Source organism: Sander lucioperca, chromosome 15, assembly GCF_008315115.2.
Source record: "Sander lucioperca isolate FBNREF2018 chromosome 15, SLUC_FBN_1.2, whole genome shotgun sequence".
Lineage (NCBI taxonomy): Eukaryota > Metazoa > Chordata > Actinopteri > Perciformes > Percidae > Sander > Sander lucioperca.
Window position 1 is genome coordinate 29753187 of NC_050187.1, and position 15996 is coordinate 29769182.

The 15996-nt window shown below is 40.5% G+C and overlaps 1 protein-coding gene and 1 long non-coding RNA gene across 2 annotated transcripts in view; one reads left to right on the forward strand and one right to left on the reverse strand.

Annotated features, from left to right (window-relative positions):
• LOC118493258 overlaps positions 1-15996 on the forward strand; it is a 185462-nt gene that overhangs the window by 120752 nt on the left and 48714 nt on the right. The gene's annotated exons all lie outside the window — the stretch shown is intronic.
• Positions 6019-15996, reverse strand: part of cdh11 (cadherin 11, type 2, OB-cadherin (osteoblast)) — an 89333-nt gene continuing 79355 nt past the window's right edge. The window contains exons 9-16 of the mRNA XM_031316129.2: positions 15585-15698; positions 15087-15226; positions 14302-14438; positions 12038-12159; positions 11760-11877; positions 10158-10409; positions 9204-9355; positions 6019-8567 (exon numbers count right to left, since the gene is read on the reverse strand). Coding sequence (XP_031171989.1) covers positions 8202-8567; positions 9204-9355; positions 10158-10409; positions 11760-11877; positions 12038-12159; positions 14302-14438; positions 15087-15226; positions 15585-15698 — 1401 coding nt within the window. The 3' untranslated portion in view covers positions 6019-8201. The remainder of the gene's footprint in view (positions 8568-9203; positions 9356-10157; positions 10410-11759; positions 11878-12037; positions 12160-14301; positions 14439-15086; positions 15227-15584; positions 15699-15996) is intronic.

Below are 15996 nucleotides of genomic sequence, written 5' to 3' on the forward strand. Positions count from 1 at the left end.
ACAAATAAGACATAAGTGCTTATAACTTTATGTTACTGCAGCTTTCACAACTGTTGATACAGGGGGCGGCCATGTTGGATTTTGAACTCGCGCTACTGCGAGGTTGTGCAAGTTCCGAGCTCGTAAATATGAGGTCAGGGGACGTATTTACGACTTTGACCTCGTAAAAACCGAGTTGCGAGGTAAATACATAGACAGTATATAAGAATGGACCAACAGATCCTGTTGCTCTGGACGGAGACCAGTGAAGGATATTAGAAGCACTTTTCCGGTGATGGCTGAGCGTTACTGCGAAGCCTCCAACTGAGAGAGATGACGTAAATGTGCCGTGAGCAACCTGTCTGAAAGTTGTAAGTCTTCTGGTAGCTGTGCCAAGAGAAATCTCAATCATTCCCAATCTTGCAGAGATGGAGAGCGTAGGTATATGTAAGGAGATAACATAGGCACAGGCTAATTATTGCTAACTAAAATGCTAGTTAACATTAGTAATTACACTTAAACGGCTAATGTGAGACGAAACTGCCTGCGAGCTTCTCCTGTACTATACGGTAATTCCTCTACTACGCGACAGTAAGTCGCGTGGTTATGACACAATCGTTAGCCTATTTTTACAAAAACGTCTGCTACGGAGCCATAACGTGAGGTACAAGGTAATGGAGCCTTTTATACATTGTCGTGTTTCTTTAGAAATAAACAATGGACAAATAGAGTCTTTAAACGCTTCAGATGTAAAGTTATTCGCTGTCAAAGTGGCACCAAAATGAATGGCAGTCAATGGGATGCTAACGGGAGGTGATGGCTTTGTAGCATTAAAATGGCGCCATAGGAGATTCGCGGTCCGAGGAGAGGCTTACCCCCTTGGGTAAATAGAACACGCGGCATTACCTCTTTTCCTTTTCTGTGGGCACATCTTTACGGAGCCCCGGAGGTGACATGGACATCTTGAACAACTCCTGTGTGTTTCCTTTTTAGGTGCGTGGTTGTACTCCCGTGATGAGCAAGTAAAGTTTGACAGAGTGTACAGACAACTCTTTTACCAGTTGGCCTGAAATACTCCCATACTTTGGAAGCTTTTGCTCTAACTCTCGGATGACTCATCTCCCTCCGCTATTTTTCAAATCAAAGCAGTGAGGGCGGGGGCTTTTATATATGTCAATGGGCGGGGGGTAGGGGCAGAGTGATATAGAAAGACAAAGAGGAGGCAGATTAACCAGCAGGGCGTGAACAGCACACAGACTGGTGTGGAGGTGAATTACAGTGAGTTTTAATGGAATACTGGGAAAGTTTAATAACAATAGGACAATTGAAGTCCAGATTATGAGGCCATTTCAGCAGAGCCAACAGCTTCATATGCCATGGACATGTGAATATGGTGCTGAATTTGCCAGTATTTTAAGAAGACAAATGGTTGGGACTTTGTCATGCAATGACAAAGCTGATATATGCTTTATGTGAAGCACAGTGTTTTGGTGTCAGCAGAAAGACTTCTCTTAGAAAACTGTACTGCCTCTGTCTCCATTCCACCACAATCTTGGATGAGCAAGACCAAAGAGAAGTCACTGTAGTCATGCCACTATGCACAGTGGATGAGCTCTAGGAGACTGTGATGTTGTTTGCATGGAATGCACATTTTACCTTTATGGCAAAGCCTGATAAAAACTAATTGTTGAAATAAATTGTTTTGTGTATCTTTTTTACACAACATTGGCCATTGCTAATGACATACACAGTAATTAATCTAGCATACTTTTTATTAAATAAATCAATTCAAGCTAAAATGTAAGAGTCTACAATTAGGCTATACTGAGCCTGATCTATTTATACCAGAGATTTTCTTAAAATTAAGTTAATACCTTTTAGAAAAATGTCACCTGGGGTAAAACTCCCTCTGCTGCTACCCTGATTTGCATTTGTATAGCTCACAGCATTTTCATTTACACGTTAAAGCCTCCCATAGAATTAGGGGGAGGGGGGGTCATTGGACAACTGCCAAGCAAGGCCCACGTCAAGTTCCGACAATTCACGGCAGTTTTCGGTGTTGCCTGTAAATTGCCGTTTACAGTCGTAAACCTGAACTTCCACGACAATCTACAGTGCCGCTTACTGACGAAAATCCCACTTTTCATGCAGCGGTTGCCAACAGGGACGTTGTAGAGCGCCCTCTGGTGGACAAACTATGCAACACCAACACTCATAACATGGTTGAAGGGTGTTGAGTTTGTTTTTTATTTTATTTTTTAAATATTCATTTATCGGCCTTTATAAATGCCGATACCGATAGTTTGGAAAATGCCTAATATCGGCCGATATATCAGTCGGGCTCTAACTCTGACAACATCACATTTGGCCCATTAGCTATTAAAATGTTTCTTCTTTTTTTGAACCAGCAAAACTTGATTGCCCTTGTCTTAGGGTCATCTGTCTTTCTCCCAGCTGGAAATGCTAAGTTTGCATAAACGGGTGCAAAAGTTCACCTCCCTGCTCTTCCTTCCTGGCTGCATCCTCTGCTTTTTAATCCTCACCCCTTCACAAGCTCATTCCTTTCCACGTCCTCCTTCCTTCCCCTCTGTCACCTCTAGCTGGTACACACAACAGTTCACTTGTCCTCCTTGTTCTGATTGATTCTCCTTCAATTTCCTTCTGTCTCTTCTCTCTTTCTCCCAGCGGGACACAGAAAGAGAGGTCCAGTCAGGTGCAGAAGTTCACCTCTCCTCCCTCCACACCCCTCTTCCCCAGTGGGACCACGGTTAGCAGGAGGCACACATGTTTACTGCTTTTTCAACCTTTCCTCTTGATCTTTCTTCCTCTTTTATTCACACTACCCTTTCTTCCACCTCGCATATTTTGCTAATTCATGTGCAGTAATATTTATCTGTCCTCTTCCCTTTCTTCTTCTTTGTTTGATCCATGTTGAACTATGGTTAGCAGTGGGAACGCTCAGATCCTTGTCTTTTATTTTCTCTCACTCTACTAGATTCTTGTACTTATACTACTTTTGTCTTTGTTTCTTTTGAACAATAAATGATGCTATGCTGCAATTTATGTAGAAACACACCCATCTTAGATTTAATGGAACTTGGACTGCAGCAGAGTCACTACAGATACTAATGATAATCTCATAAATCACACTCTTCTATTTGTAACTTCTTTTGGGTGGGAATTCCTTTAACATCACAATCTTAGTGTAGCTTTAAATTCTCCTTCCTCCTACCCCTCTGTTCTTATTCATCTTGCTATCTGGCCTTAGTTATTTAAGGATCATTTCATTTCAGATCTTGAATTTTGAATGTTACTTGCACAGAAGATTATTCAAATATTCCCACTGTAGGCCAAAGAATGCAATATTCCTATTACATTTTTACAATACCCAGAATTCATTGTAGAGCTGAAAAATGTAGTCGATCAATAAAAAACGAATTATCTATCCATGTAAGTCAAGTTTTTTCTAGCCTCATTTAGGTATATATTTGCTGTTTTTTAGTCTTCTATGATTGTACACGGAAAAGCTATTTGGGTTTTGCACTGTTGAGACATCCTTAGAGATAGGGTGAGAAGCTCAGTCATCCGTGAGGAGCTCGGAGTAGAGCTGCTGCTCCTTCGCGTCGAAAGGAGCCAGTTGAGGTGGTTCGGGCATCTGGTAAGGATGCCCCCTGGGCGCCTCCCTAGGGAGGTGTTCCAGGCACGTCCAGCTGGGAGGAGGCCTCGGGGAAGACCCAGGACTAGGTGGAGGGATTATATCTCCAACCTGGCCTGGGAACGCCTCGGGATCCCCCAGTCGGAGCTGGTTAATGTGGCTCGGGAAAGGGAAGTTTGGGGTCCCCTGCTGGAGCTGCTACCCCCGCGACCCGCGACCGGATAAGCGGACGAAGATGGATGGATGGATGGATGGATGGATGGACTGTTGAGACAAAACAAACAGCTCATACAGTACATGTAAACTTCGACTTTGGGCAATTGTGTGCCTTTTACATTGTTAATCGAGAAAATTGTAAGCAAATCAACTGTTAATGAAAATAACCCTTATTTATTGTGAATGCTGTGTTCTTCTGCCAGGTCAGAAAGATCACAAATATTTCATTCTCATGTCCTCTCCACATTAAAATAATAAAGTCTCAGTAAAATAACCACAACATGGTATCATTTTGCTGCACCAGTCCTCTCTCTCTCCCTGCCCATTCAGCTCTATTTCCCCTCTTTCCTTTCACTTCTTCCTTTGTGTCTCCTCACTGCCTCTCTCTTTCTATGTCCCCCTCTTTGTTGTGCATCCAAAGTGCAGCCTGACCTTTCAGGTGTTGCTCCCCGAGGAGAGTGTGTGTGTGTGTGTGTGTGTGTGTGTGTGTGTGTCTGTGTGTGTCTGTGTGTGTCTGTGTCTGTCTGTCTTTTTGTTGTATTTTTTTGCATGCCAATTCTTTCTTTATGATGGAGGCGATGAAAACGATAGTCTTCCCAAAGGTGTGTTTGTGGAGCCAGTGGCTTAATAAGCAATGTTGAAGTGATTCCAGAATTCCTGAATAATTGGTTCTGGTAACTTTTGCACCCACATAGAAAAAAAAAGGTTCTCACTGCAAAACATAGAAAGGTCTGTAACCTAATTTAAAAAACAAGTAGTTGAAAAAACCAACCAGACCAGATTACGGGTTCTAAAAGGGTTTTATTTCTAGCCACCCTAGTGACTAGGGTTGGGTACCGAAACCGACATGCCCTAAGTAGGAGAGGTGTGGTATCTTGTCAGAGAAGGCAAATATGGTCATTTTTCTGCAAAAGAACTGCTAAAGTTTGAAGGTGGTTGGCATACCAACTCAACAACATGTATTTTGTTGTTACTTGTTAATAGTGTAACTGTTATTTGTTAAATTATTGTAGTTATGTGTTAGGTGACTTAGGTTTACTTATTATATATTTAAGTACTTTAAAACGTTAATATATTGTTCAATTTAAATAATTTTCAATAAAAAACAAAAAAAACTCCATTTAAAAAAAAAAGCCTTTCTTTTATGTCATTTTTCAGTTTTTTTCAGGAATCGGAATCGTTTTAAAAGTACCGGTTCGGCATCGGAATCATAAAAATCCAAACGGTACCCAACCCTACTAGTGACGTGGCTCCATAATGGTGATATCATCAGGTCTTTATGTCAACATTTTAAGTTGTCCAAGGCTTGGGTTTATGACGAAATACCTACAAAACGTATGTCATCCCATCAGCCTCGCATTGTGTTTAGTGCAAACTGGCAAATGTTAGCATGCAAAATATATTACGTTCAAATATTAAACACGGTAAATATTATGCCTGCTAAACATCGGCATGTTAGCATTTAGCTCAAAGCACCGCTGTGCCTAAGTAAAGCTTCACAGAGTTGTTATCATGGCTGGAGACTCTTAGTCAGCCCTGTGTCAAAACAACGCAAATGGCTGCGTTGAAGGGAGTTCGTTTTTTCAGATACCAGTGAGACATGAAATACCATCCAGGAAGTCCAGTTCAAATGCTTTTTAGACGCCAAAGTAGCGCACTGCAGTTCATATTATTATGAGACAAGATTTTACACTTCTGTAAAAATCTATAAAAAAAAGTTATCACAATGGCAATTATTTTATCTTTCGTAGTGTTGCAAAGTAATCTACCAGGAATGTGCCCTTGCCTGTATTTGACTTGCCGGTAGGGGTGTGCCTTATCATATCGTTCTTGATAAAACCGGTATTTTTGAATAGCGTGATATGAATAAGTTTTGTTCATTTTTTTCTATATATTGCTTTCATTACCAAACAAACTGTCAAATGTGTAAAATTACTAAAACAAAGGCAGATTCAAATGATTTCATAAAAAGAAAGCAAACCCAGTTTTTTTTTCTTCTTTTTGAAGTTTTTTTTTTTGCAATTTTGTTTGACTTTGTACTATATATTCCGTGCATGGATCCCATAAAGACCACCTGACTGCCACTGCATCAAGTAATGGGTATCCTGTCAGTATAAATGTAAGCCATTAAGTACCTAAGCTAACACAAAGTTAACTTCCACACACTGTTCAATATCATTTTATAAAAAGAGCATTTATTTCAAAGTTTTTTTTCGCTTCGGAGATTGAAGCACATAGTAAAGCAACATTACAATGTTCAGAAAATATAAGTGTGATGCTGTAACATTTTTTTTTTTTTTAATCTTCTTAACATGTTTTTTGTTGTAATACTGGAATATTCTGCATGTATACTAAAATAAGAACTTTTAAAATTGTACAAATTGGTACCATAAAACTTGACAGAGAATAAAAACGAGGCGTTCTCTCACTGCAACAGATTGCTAGTTTTCCTCTTAAACAGGGAGAAGGAACGAAGAAACGCCAAATAATGAAAAAAAAAAGAGAAACAAAAAAAAAAAAAAAAAAAAAAAGAGAGAGGTTGTATTCACACAGGCAATAAACCAAAGTGGATATTTAACTTTTGGCAGTAGATTTCTTATAGCTGTCCAAAAATGAAAATGAAATACTATGTAGTTCTGCATGTTTAGACAACCATAATCTGAGCTGCAAAGAGTTAAACGTGAATGTGTTCCTGTGTAGCTGCAGCCAAAGAAAGACAATTATTGTCATAATAATAATGATGATAATAATAATAATAATAAAAAACAACAATAATAATATAACATTAAAAAGAGATTGAACAAGAACCTACACTCTTAAAAAGGATGTTCTGCTTTCAGCCTCTCTGTATATGTTGCTCCGAAAAGACACCTTGTGTTATTTTCCAGTGTGCACATTTTATGTTTAAATAGCAACATGTGTTGATACAACAGGTGTTGCTGCCAACATAGCTGGTGTTGGGGGGAAAAAAACACAATGCACATTTTCACGGTCTACATTTTCCGTGCTGGCAGAAACTACACATCCTATTTAAAGAGTGCACCAGGCGCAAGTTGGATCCTCAAAGTGATATATCACATGTCTGCACATTGCTCTGTACATACCTATCATCATGGAGAATAGTTTGCTTTCTGAATATACTTTTCAAGTTACAAAAAGAAACAAAAGGAGAGAAAATAAAGAGAATGCACTGCGTTGCAAGAGTGTCCATTAAGTTTAAGGCGATTTTTAGAGCTCACAGGTTTTTACTCATTGTGATTGATCATCATTGGTGGACTCTGAATGAGGAAGTGATCATTTGTCGGTGGACTCGGTATGGAAAGTGATTGTTGATAGGAGGATTGGGGACACAGGGGCGTGGAGAGGGGCAGCTTTTCTTTTCACATCTTCTCTGCAGTGAAGAATGAAAACAAAGAATCGTCCACAGTTTTTCAATTGAATCCATGTTGAGTCTGTCTTCTTTTGGGACTAGAAAAAAGGTATTTGTGTAGCATTTTCACAGATAACCAGTCCTTGTGGGATCATTTGTCTGTGTGTAGCTACTGAAGCTAGCAGTCTCTATCGTTACTCCTGTTGTGTTCACCCCTGGAGTTGTTGTTTATTTATTATAAGGCCACCATACTGTGAAGATGCTCTGAGCGCCTTCAAAGTATCAACAACCCAGAGTCTGTCACGCTATCGATACCACAGTAACTGCTGAATTTTGCACACACATTTGAAAAAAAAGTTTTTTCAACTGTTTGAACCCTTTTATTTCCCTTCCATAACATCAGACAGTTGCTGGATCCCAGACTAACTTTTTCTTTTAATTAGCTTGTATCTTTCTCTTCCTGTCTTTCTGTGTCTTTTTTACAAACACCACAAAGAGAGCAACTAAGGGAATATACCCCACTCAGGAACCGTTGGAGGAAGTACGTGAATCTGGTCCACAAAAGTATATAGAACCTCTAAGAAACTAAACAGTTCGCTATAAGCAAGTTTTTTTTGATCACACAGCAACATTTTTTTCCCAACAATTTACTTTCAAACTGACAAACTTGTGGCATTACAAATCTCCTAGCCCTGAAATGCTCAAGTCTGTAGAAAAAGAAAGGGAAGGAGACATACTGTAGGTGGGAAAAGAGAGAGATTTTGGAAATACTGGGCGTTCATTATGTGTTCATTAACAAATCGTCTTGGAGGACCAGGGAGGCGCTGTGAAAGGGAGAGCTGTTAATGTCCGTTGCACATTGGCATAAACTGATCAGGTTGTAGATAACAATTGGGCACTGGGGAGTGTTACCCTCAGTTAACAAATCCTCATGGAATCCATAAATCAGAGATCGGGGGCGTCCAATCAGTAAGACCACTGTTAAGAGTCTTCCCCATCATCACCATCGTTAATGAAGCAGTCTTTGGTTCCGTACAAATCTGCCAGCTTCTTAAACCTTGGCCCCCAACTCTGCAGATAGTCATAATCCAAGTCAGACTCTGTTGTGACAGACTCGAGGGAACTCAATGACCCAGCCAATGATCCTCTGCCTTCATATCCGTAGATCTGAATGGAGTCGTAAGGAGGTGCAGTCGGGTCGCTGTCAGCCTCTGCGATTCGAGTCTTGATGAAGTCATCAACATCGACACTATTGGCTGCAGGACGGCCAGCGCCAGGCCTCATGGGATATTGAAGCTCTGGTTTGATGTCCTTTCTTGGCAGGAAACCATTGGCACCATCTGGGTTCTGGACAATTAGAAAGAGAGCACCAGTCAGATAAGGCTCTTAAGAGACTTTCAAGTTGGAGAGCATGAGAAAGAGCTGACGAAACATTGTTTGTTGGCGAATGAGGTACATCATGCTCTAATATCAGCAAGTAACATAAGTGAATATGAATAAAATTTAAATTAGGGCTTCACAATTAATCGCAGTTGTATCGAAATCGCAATATGGACTAGTGCAATATCCAAATCGCAGGGGGGTGCAATATTTGTTAATGGTAAAATATGTGTCAAACCATTCTGAGTTAAGTATTGTGGTGCTGCAGAGACGTCCCGGCCTACAAATCCTATTCTACAGACTAAAGAAAAAAATCTTTGTTTGGTACAGATCCTCGCAAAAATTCACACTATAAACATTTTAATTTCTTTCAATGTTAATAATTTTCATTGAAAATGAGAATAATGATACAAAAACGAATATTCCCTCCAATATCGTGACTCATATCGCAATCGCAATATCAGTCAAAATAATTACAATTAGATATTGTCCTCCTATCGTGCAGCCCTATTTCACATTTTTATTCTTCATTGACTCTACCTTCTTTAACAAAAACAGAGAAACATAAAGAATACTAGGATGCCACCCTGCCCTTCTTCATACCTGCAGTGTAGCGATGTCGAAAGCCTCCGTGTCCTCCTCACCACCTCCCTCGTCATCATACGTGATTATATTCTCCCTGATGTCCTCTTCCTCAAACACTATCAATGGCTCCTTCTTCTGACGCCTCAGTGCAACAAACAACACCACTATTGCTGCCAAAAAGAAACGCACAAATCAAAAATTGCTCTGGATGTAAGGATTACACAACAGTCCTCACACAATATCAGTGAAAAATGGGAAAAGCTGGCATTAAATAATTAGTATGCACTGTGGGAGATGTGTAATTAGACCTTGGACAGTTTAATTAATATCATCACTCTATTGTGCTATACACACACTTGGCATTTTAATTGCTGGTGGTTAGCAACATGTCCACCTTCTAAAGGGTTCTCAGTTGTGTACTACTATGGTAGAATGCAGTATAAACTCCAGCTGTGAAGATACAATGTGCTAGTACATTACAGAAAAAAAGGAAGATGGATAACAGCTGCAGCGTGGGTATCCTTGTGCACTGAGGAAGAAAACTAAAGCTGGGGACACAATTGAAGACTTTTAAAACATTTGCTGGTTTTGAAAGCCCATTGTGCACAATTTCACGAAATAAAAAATAAAACGGATTGTCACTCAAATGTGCCCAGACTAAAGGATTACGCAAGGATGGGGGTATGAGAGAGTATAGAAGTGATGCTGTAGCTGCTAATACACAGGTGGCTCCAGGAGCTCAAACAATGCAGTGCAACATTTACAGAGGTGGACAGCCTGATTCACTTCCCCACATTTCACCTCCGTGTAAAGTAAATATAGTGTTGTTTGGTATTATTTGGACATCAAGTTGACAGACTTGGTTAAAAGACTCATTCTGTAAACACACTGCTAGAATATCTTGTGTAAATCAGTCATTTCTTTGACATTCCACACCTAACATATCTCTAATTTTAAGTTATAGCTCCTTACCCAGCAGAATGACAATACAAGCCAGGATAGCTATCAGCGCCCCAGTGCTGAGACCAGCAGGTAGGACGTAGGGCTCCACGTTGCAGGAGAGGATGGTGTTTCTGCTGTCACAGGAACAGACTCTGATGGTCAGGGTGTTTGTGCTGCTCATAGCGGGGAAACCGTTGTCGTTTATCTCAATGGGAAGGTAGTAAACATCCTGGGTCAGACGGCTGAATCCTTTACGGAGCACATAGATACTGGCTGTGCTGTCTGTTGAGAGAGACAGAAATATGTTGGTAAGTAGATAGAAAAATTATGGAAATATACTGTCTTAAAACTACCAAAGAAGAGTATAAAAGACAGTAAGTACACATTGCTGAGTCTGAATACCAAATTCTGCATTTAGACTTTTATTATAGCTTGGACTTCATCACATCATCTTTTCCCCCCTCTAACAATGGAAGAGATGAGGTTCTTTACAGGCTACCAAGCAAACGGTCTCTAAAATTTACATTTAAAATACATGACCGAGCAGTATAAGTGAAACGTATAAAAGCTACTGCACTGAACAGGGTACTTGGAGCAAAGTAAGGAAAGTAGCCCAAAAATTGCTGGATGAACAGCAAATCATATTAATTGTACACAGAGTTACTCATGGACAACTTTGCAGTATTACACACGGGTCTTACTATACTTACGCCCCCTGTCGCTGCATGTGTTCCATAACTTTTTGCTCAAACCTTAACCTTAAATCAAGTTTAGTCCCTAATTTTAACCTTAAAGCTAATAGCACTGTTAGATCCGTATTTGAGCACATTCAACAGCACCAGCATAGTGACACACAGGTTTACCTTTTATCTCTCTTGTTTTCTATTTGGGATTTCTTGATTACTGAATTTCTCACTTTTCGTCTCTTTTCATTTCCCCCATTTCTTTTTTCTGTGAGTGCAGGATGCAACACACACACACACACACACACACACACACACACACACACACACACACACACACACACACACACACACAACCAGGCCTGGAACATACTGTTGAGAAGGGCTCTGTTCCAAGGCACAGTCTGTCGACTGATTTTATTTGGTTTTGTATGCTCAATAGCTCCCTCAAATCCTATACATTCTTCCCTGTTGATCATATGAAACTCAACTCAGCATCATTCCCATTTCCGCTTTTGTGTTCTTCTCTTCAGTCTCATACAGCCTCTTTTTCTCTATCTATATACTTCTTTTCTTGCCTCTCTCTGTCTCTCTGCCATTTTCTTTCTTGTAGTCTCTCTCCCAGCACTCCCAAAACTTAATTCAATCAGTTGGCCCCCTAAGATATATGTACAGACGGACAGAGACCCCACTGCAATTAATACAGCCCGCACAACATGTGTGCATTTGCGTGTGTGCGAGAGAGATTCAGAGCACCTGCTGCTTTCAACAAGGTAGTGTAAGCCTCCATCTGGTAAGGCTTTGATCTAATCTGAGTGAAGATGGGAGGGGGGGGGGGGGGAATAGACCGCAGATAAAGAAACTGTAAGATTGGCGACTACAAAGGGCTAGAAACTGAAAGAAAGAAGTGAAAAGAATAAAAGAAAATAATATTGTAATGGTCATCTACCTCTGTTGTCTTTGAGGGAGAAGTTGTGGTTGTGGGTGACTTCTGGAGCGAGGCTGAATGTGAAGTGTTGTCTGTGAGCCATCTCATCTTTGTCCACTGCACTTACTGTTTCAATAACCTTAGACACACACAGAAACACAAATCAGGAAGAAAAATACAGTTTGTGGGTATATTTTTTGTTTGTTTACCGTAATCCCTCAATCCATGTGCATATACATGCAGTTCTACACCTAAACATGCATGCACAAACACACCCGCTCTCACACAGACACACGTACCTTCCCTGGCACGACAGTTTCACACATGAGGACTTCGTTGTTGGTGGCGAACTCTGGGGAGTTGTCGTTTACATCTTTCACTTTAATGTTAACACGCACTTTGGTGTCTTGGTGGTGGCCTCCTACACACACACACACACACACACACAAAGTAGAGGGCAAAATCATCAGTATTCTACTGCATACAAAAATTCAAAGCAATGTCAAAGTCATTAAAAATGTCATTTGTGCTTCAATGTGTATGTGTGTGAAAGCTTGTGTGCCTGAATTGTAATCCATGTTTTTGGCATTGGCTGAACACAAAGCTAACTATAAATATTCCCCAGCAAGATTGCCTGTCAATCAGTCAGCCACTCAGCCAGCTATTTGTTTTTGATTTGCAAAAATTACAGACATGAGTTTGTTAGACATCAACGTATCCAGTCAGACAGTTTGCCACTTCGTTAGCCTGCTCCCACACTTTTTTTTTCCTGAAACTATTTTGATATTCTAAAGAGACAAATGTCAAGTTATGCCTGCTGAGGAATAAATTAATGGAAAAATGGTGTGATGCAGACAGAATGATGTCGAAACAGCCAAAATAGACACATACGGCAAAACGGAACTCCTTATTCATCCAGAATATTAACTAAGAAAGACTGCAAGAGACCAGTGTATTTTTCTATCTATCCATTTATCTTTAAAAAAAGAAAGAAACAACCATTCGTTTCTACACTGTACTGCCTTGCATATTTGTAATTCTAGGCAGTATCATTTTTCCACTACCCTGTCATTACTAGGCATTTATTTAGCTTTCCAGTGCCTGTTAGCGGTTAGCGTAGCCTGCAATGGTCCTAGTTTTGTGGGCGCCAAGCCCGTTTCCATCTGGCCGTCTGGCGTCTAGCACGCCACAGGGAAACCACGCAGCGCTCTGGTAGTTTGAGCCCCAACCACAGAATACCAGGGTGGGGCCACTGTGGCTTGCTGGCTGGAGAGTTTGTGGGGTCGAAGCCGAGGAGAGAAAGCTCCGGAGGGCCTGTGAGTCGACTGGCATTCCCCTCTTTTCGCCCCTCACTCTCTCTGTATAGTTTGCTAGAGTGTTGGTGATGGACATGGATACTAAAAAGTTTTAGTGGTGCCTTAACTTGAGTTTTCACTTCTCTTTCACTGCATCAGGGTTTAGATCAGTTGTCACTGACCATCTGCCTACCAACCTTCTGTGCTGTAATCACCTCATTCAATCAGTAATAAATGTTAAATTAAAGCGAACACATGACATTTTTTTACCAGTTAAAATCTTAGTGGTGTGTCAACAGATGGTTGTGCTATATGCCTTCAGATTTCCTTCCATTTGTCTTTTGTGGATTCAAATAACAAATATACAATTTAGAAGAAGTTTAAATCCTAGTTGGTAGAATTACTAGACACATTTCAGATAACTTGCACATCTATCAATAGCCTACTCATCACAGTAGATCTGCGTTTGTTTCTATTTCTGACTAAGATGTTACATGAAAACAACATAAGATGCCATGCAGAAAAACTGCACATGAACACAACTGTTGCATGCACTGGCTGTCGACACACTAACTGGGGTAACAGCTGTTTACACTCAACAAAAATAATACCACCAAGCATCTGCATGAAGCCCATTCCTCCTGGCTGAATCTGAATATATAATTAGTTTACCAGTTCTTCACTGACAGTCACAGCAAAAAATGCTAACTTTAGTCCCACCCAGAGGGGGGAAAAAATTAAAGGCAGCAGCTTGAATCCACTTAAATGTTGTGCATAAGATGTCATGGACTGTATCCAGCACCGCAGAATGACAGGTTCGGCTCTGGAGGCCAGCAAATGTACAGCCTGGTGGCTGTCTGGGATTTTCCTATCTGTTTGTTCCTCTTTGACTTTTTCTCTCCATCCTATATCAGACTATACTGTTTATCATTTCAGTAGCAGCACTCATGCATCAGCCAAGATCAAATACAGGCAGACTGTAGCTCTTTAACTGGTCTTCTGAAATGGCTGAAAATATCACTAAATTAGCACTGACAGTCTCATAGCCATTGTGTCACTTCACATTCAAACGTAATAGGTGTGGAGACAAAACCGTAATGAGTCACAGTTCAAATACTTTTTTAGCTAATACCATGATGGTGATTTGAAGTGTGTGTAGCATATATTTGAGATAAATTAGAAGATATCCACATGCCCACACACATCAAATTCAGTTCCAATTCTCTTCACGTTTTCAGGTTTGGATGTGTGTGTCTGTGCATACATACCTATCTCTGTGGCTGACACAGATATATTATGCCAGGGCTGTGCTTCTCTGTCCAGTGGTCTTGTCGTGGTGATCTTGCCATCCTCTGCGTTTATGCTAAAGAACTGCTCTATATCTGTGTACAGAGGGATCATGTACCTATACGGAGAATGAACACACACACATAATAGTGCTATTATACATTAGGATTAAAATATTCACAGAAATAGTATACATAAATGTGAATTACATCACAATTATAGGTTGCACATTAGGACATTGATACCTTAATTTTCTGAGTGAAAACTTAAGTGATATTCATAAAAACAAGTAGCAGCAGCAAGATGCAGCGAATCATCTAAGTCTTAAAGAGGGACATGTATTTTCAGTTAGATTATTGTGGAGAAAATGTGGTTACCAAAAGAAACATGACTTTGCAAACAGCTGTAATGTATAATTACTGTACAGTATATCGGCATGTATATTGTTTTATAGCGAGTCTAGACTCTGTGATAGTTTTTCCGTTGATTTTTATACAGTGTGGATGGCTATGCTTTTGTAAATCCTATTCTGTCAAACTTCTTTCCATGTAAGCTGTGTTTCTGCATACAAATATGAGTTGAAGTTTTTCTGAGTCATGTTGTTTGTTCAGTGTAGCTGAAGGAACACTATTTCAAAGTTTGTTTTTTTTGTTTTTTTGGCAATGTTCCAATTTACTCTGGTGTGAAAATTGAAATTCTCCCACTGCTACAAGCCTGACTTAGCCAGTGTGTTTGTGTGTGTATTCTGTGTGTGTCTCTTTGTTACCTGACGGGATTGTTGGCAACATCAGTGTCCTTGGCGTGGACTCGTCCCACCAGGGTGCCTTCTGGCGCATTCTCCTCCACCTCAAAAGTGTAACTGGGATCTACGAACACAGGAGGCTCATCTGCATCCTCCACTGATATCTACAGACACACAAACACACACACACACACACACACACACACACACAGTTAGAACGCTCCTGTGATATTTATCTCGTCACACACTTTTTTTTAAAGATTATTTTTTGGGGCATTTTAGGCCTTTATTTTGACAGGATAGCTGAAGACATGAAAGGGGAGAGAGAGGGGGAAATGACATGCAGCAAAGGGCCGCGGGGCGGAGTCGAACCCGCGGCCGCTTCGTGGAGGAGTAAACCTCTATATATGGGCGCCTGTTCTACCAGGTGAGCTACCCAGGCGCCCGTCATCACACACTCTTGCACACAATCAAACGCATGCACTCACTCCTTGCCATTTAAACACTTTTTTACATGTGTACCTTTATTGTGGCTTCGTCCTTATAAGGCCCCCAAGCGAGGTATTGAGGGTCAATATGAGGGTTGGATCCCTCCACCTTCAAAGTGTACGACCGTTTAGTCTCAAAGTCCACTGGCTGAGAGAGTAAAAGACACAGAGAGAGAGAGAGGGATAGAGCAGACAGGCCACTTAATCAGTTCATTTCAAATCAAAATTCATCCCTGTTTTACCAAATATTAACTGTAAACACACATTTAAATGGTACATCATTTTTTTGCAGTGTAATGCTATGTGAATGCTAAATCAAATGCACTGTATATCCACTGCAGTGGGTGCATACCAGTGTTGTAACCTTACCCTCTGGTAGGGGGAGCTGTTGTTACATGAATGAAAAAAGTCATATTATCACATTATCACAGCACTAGTATTACATA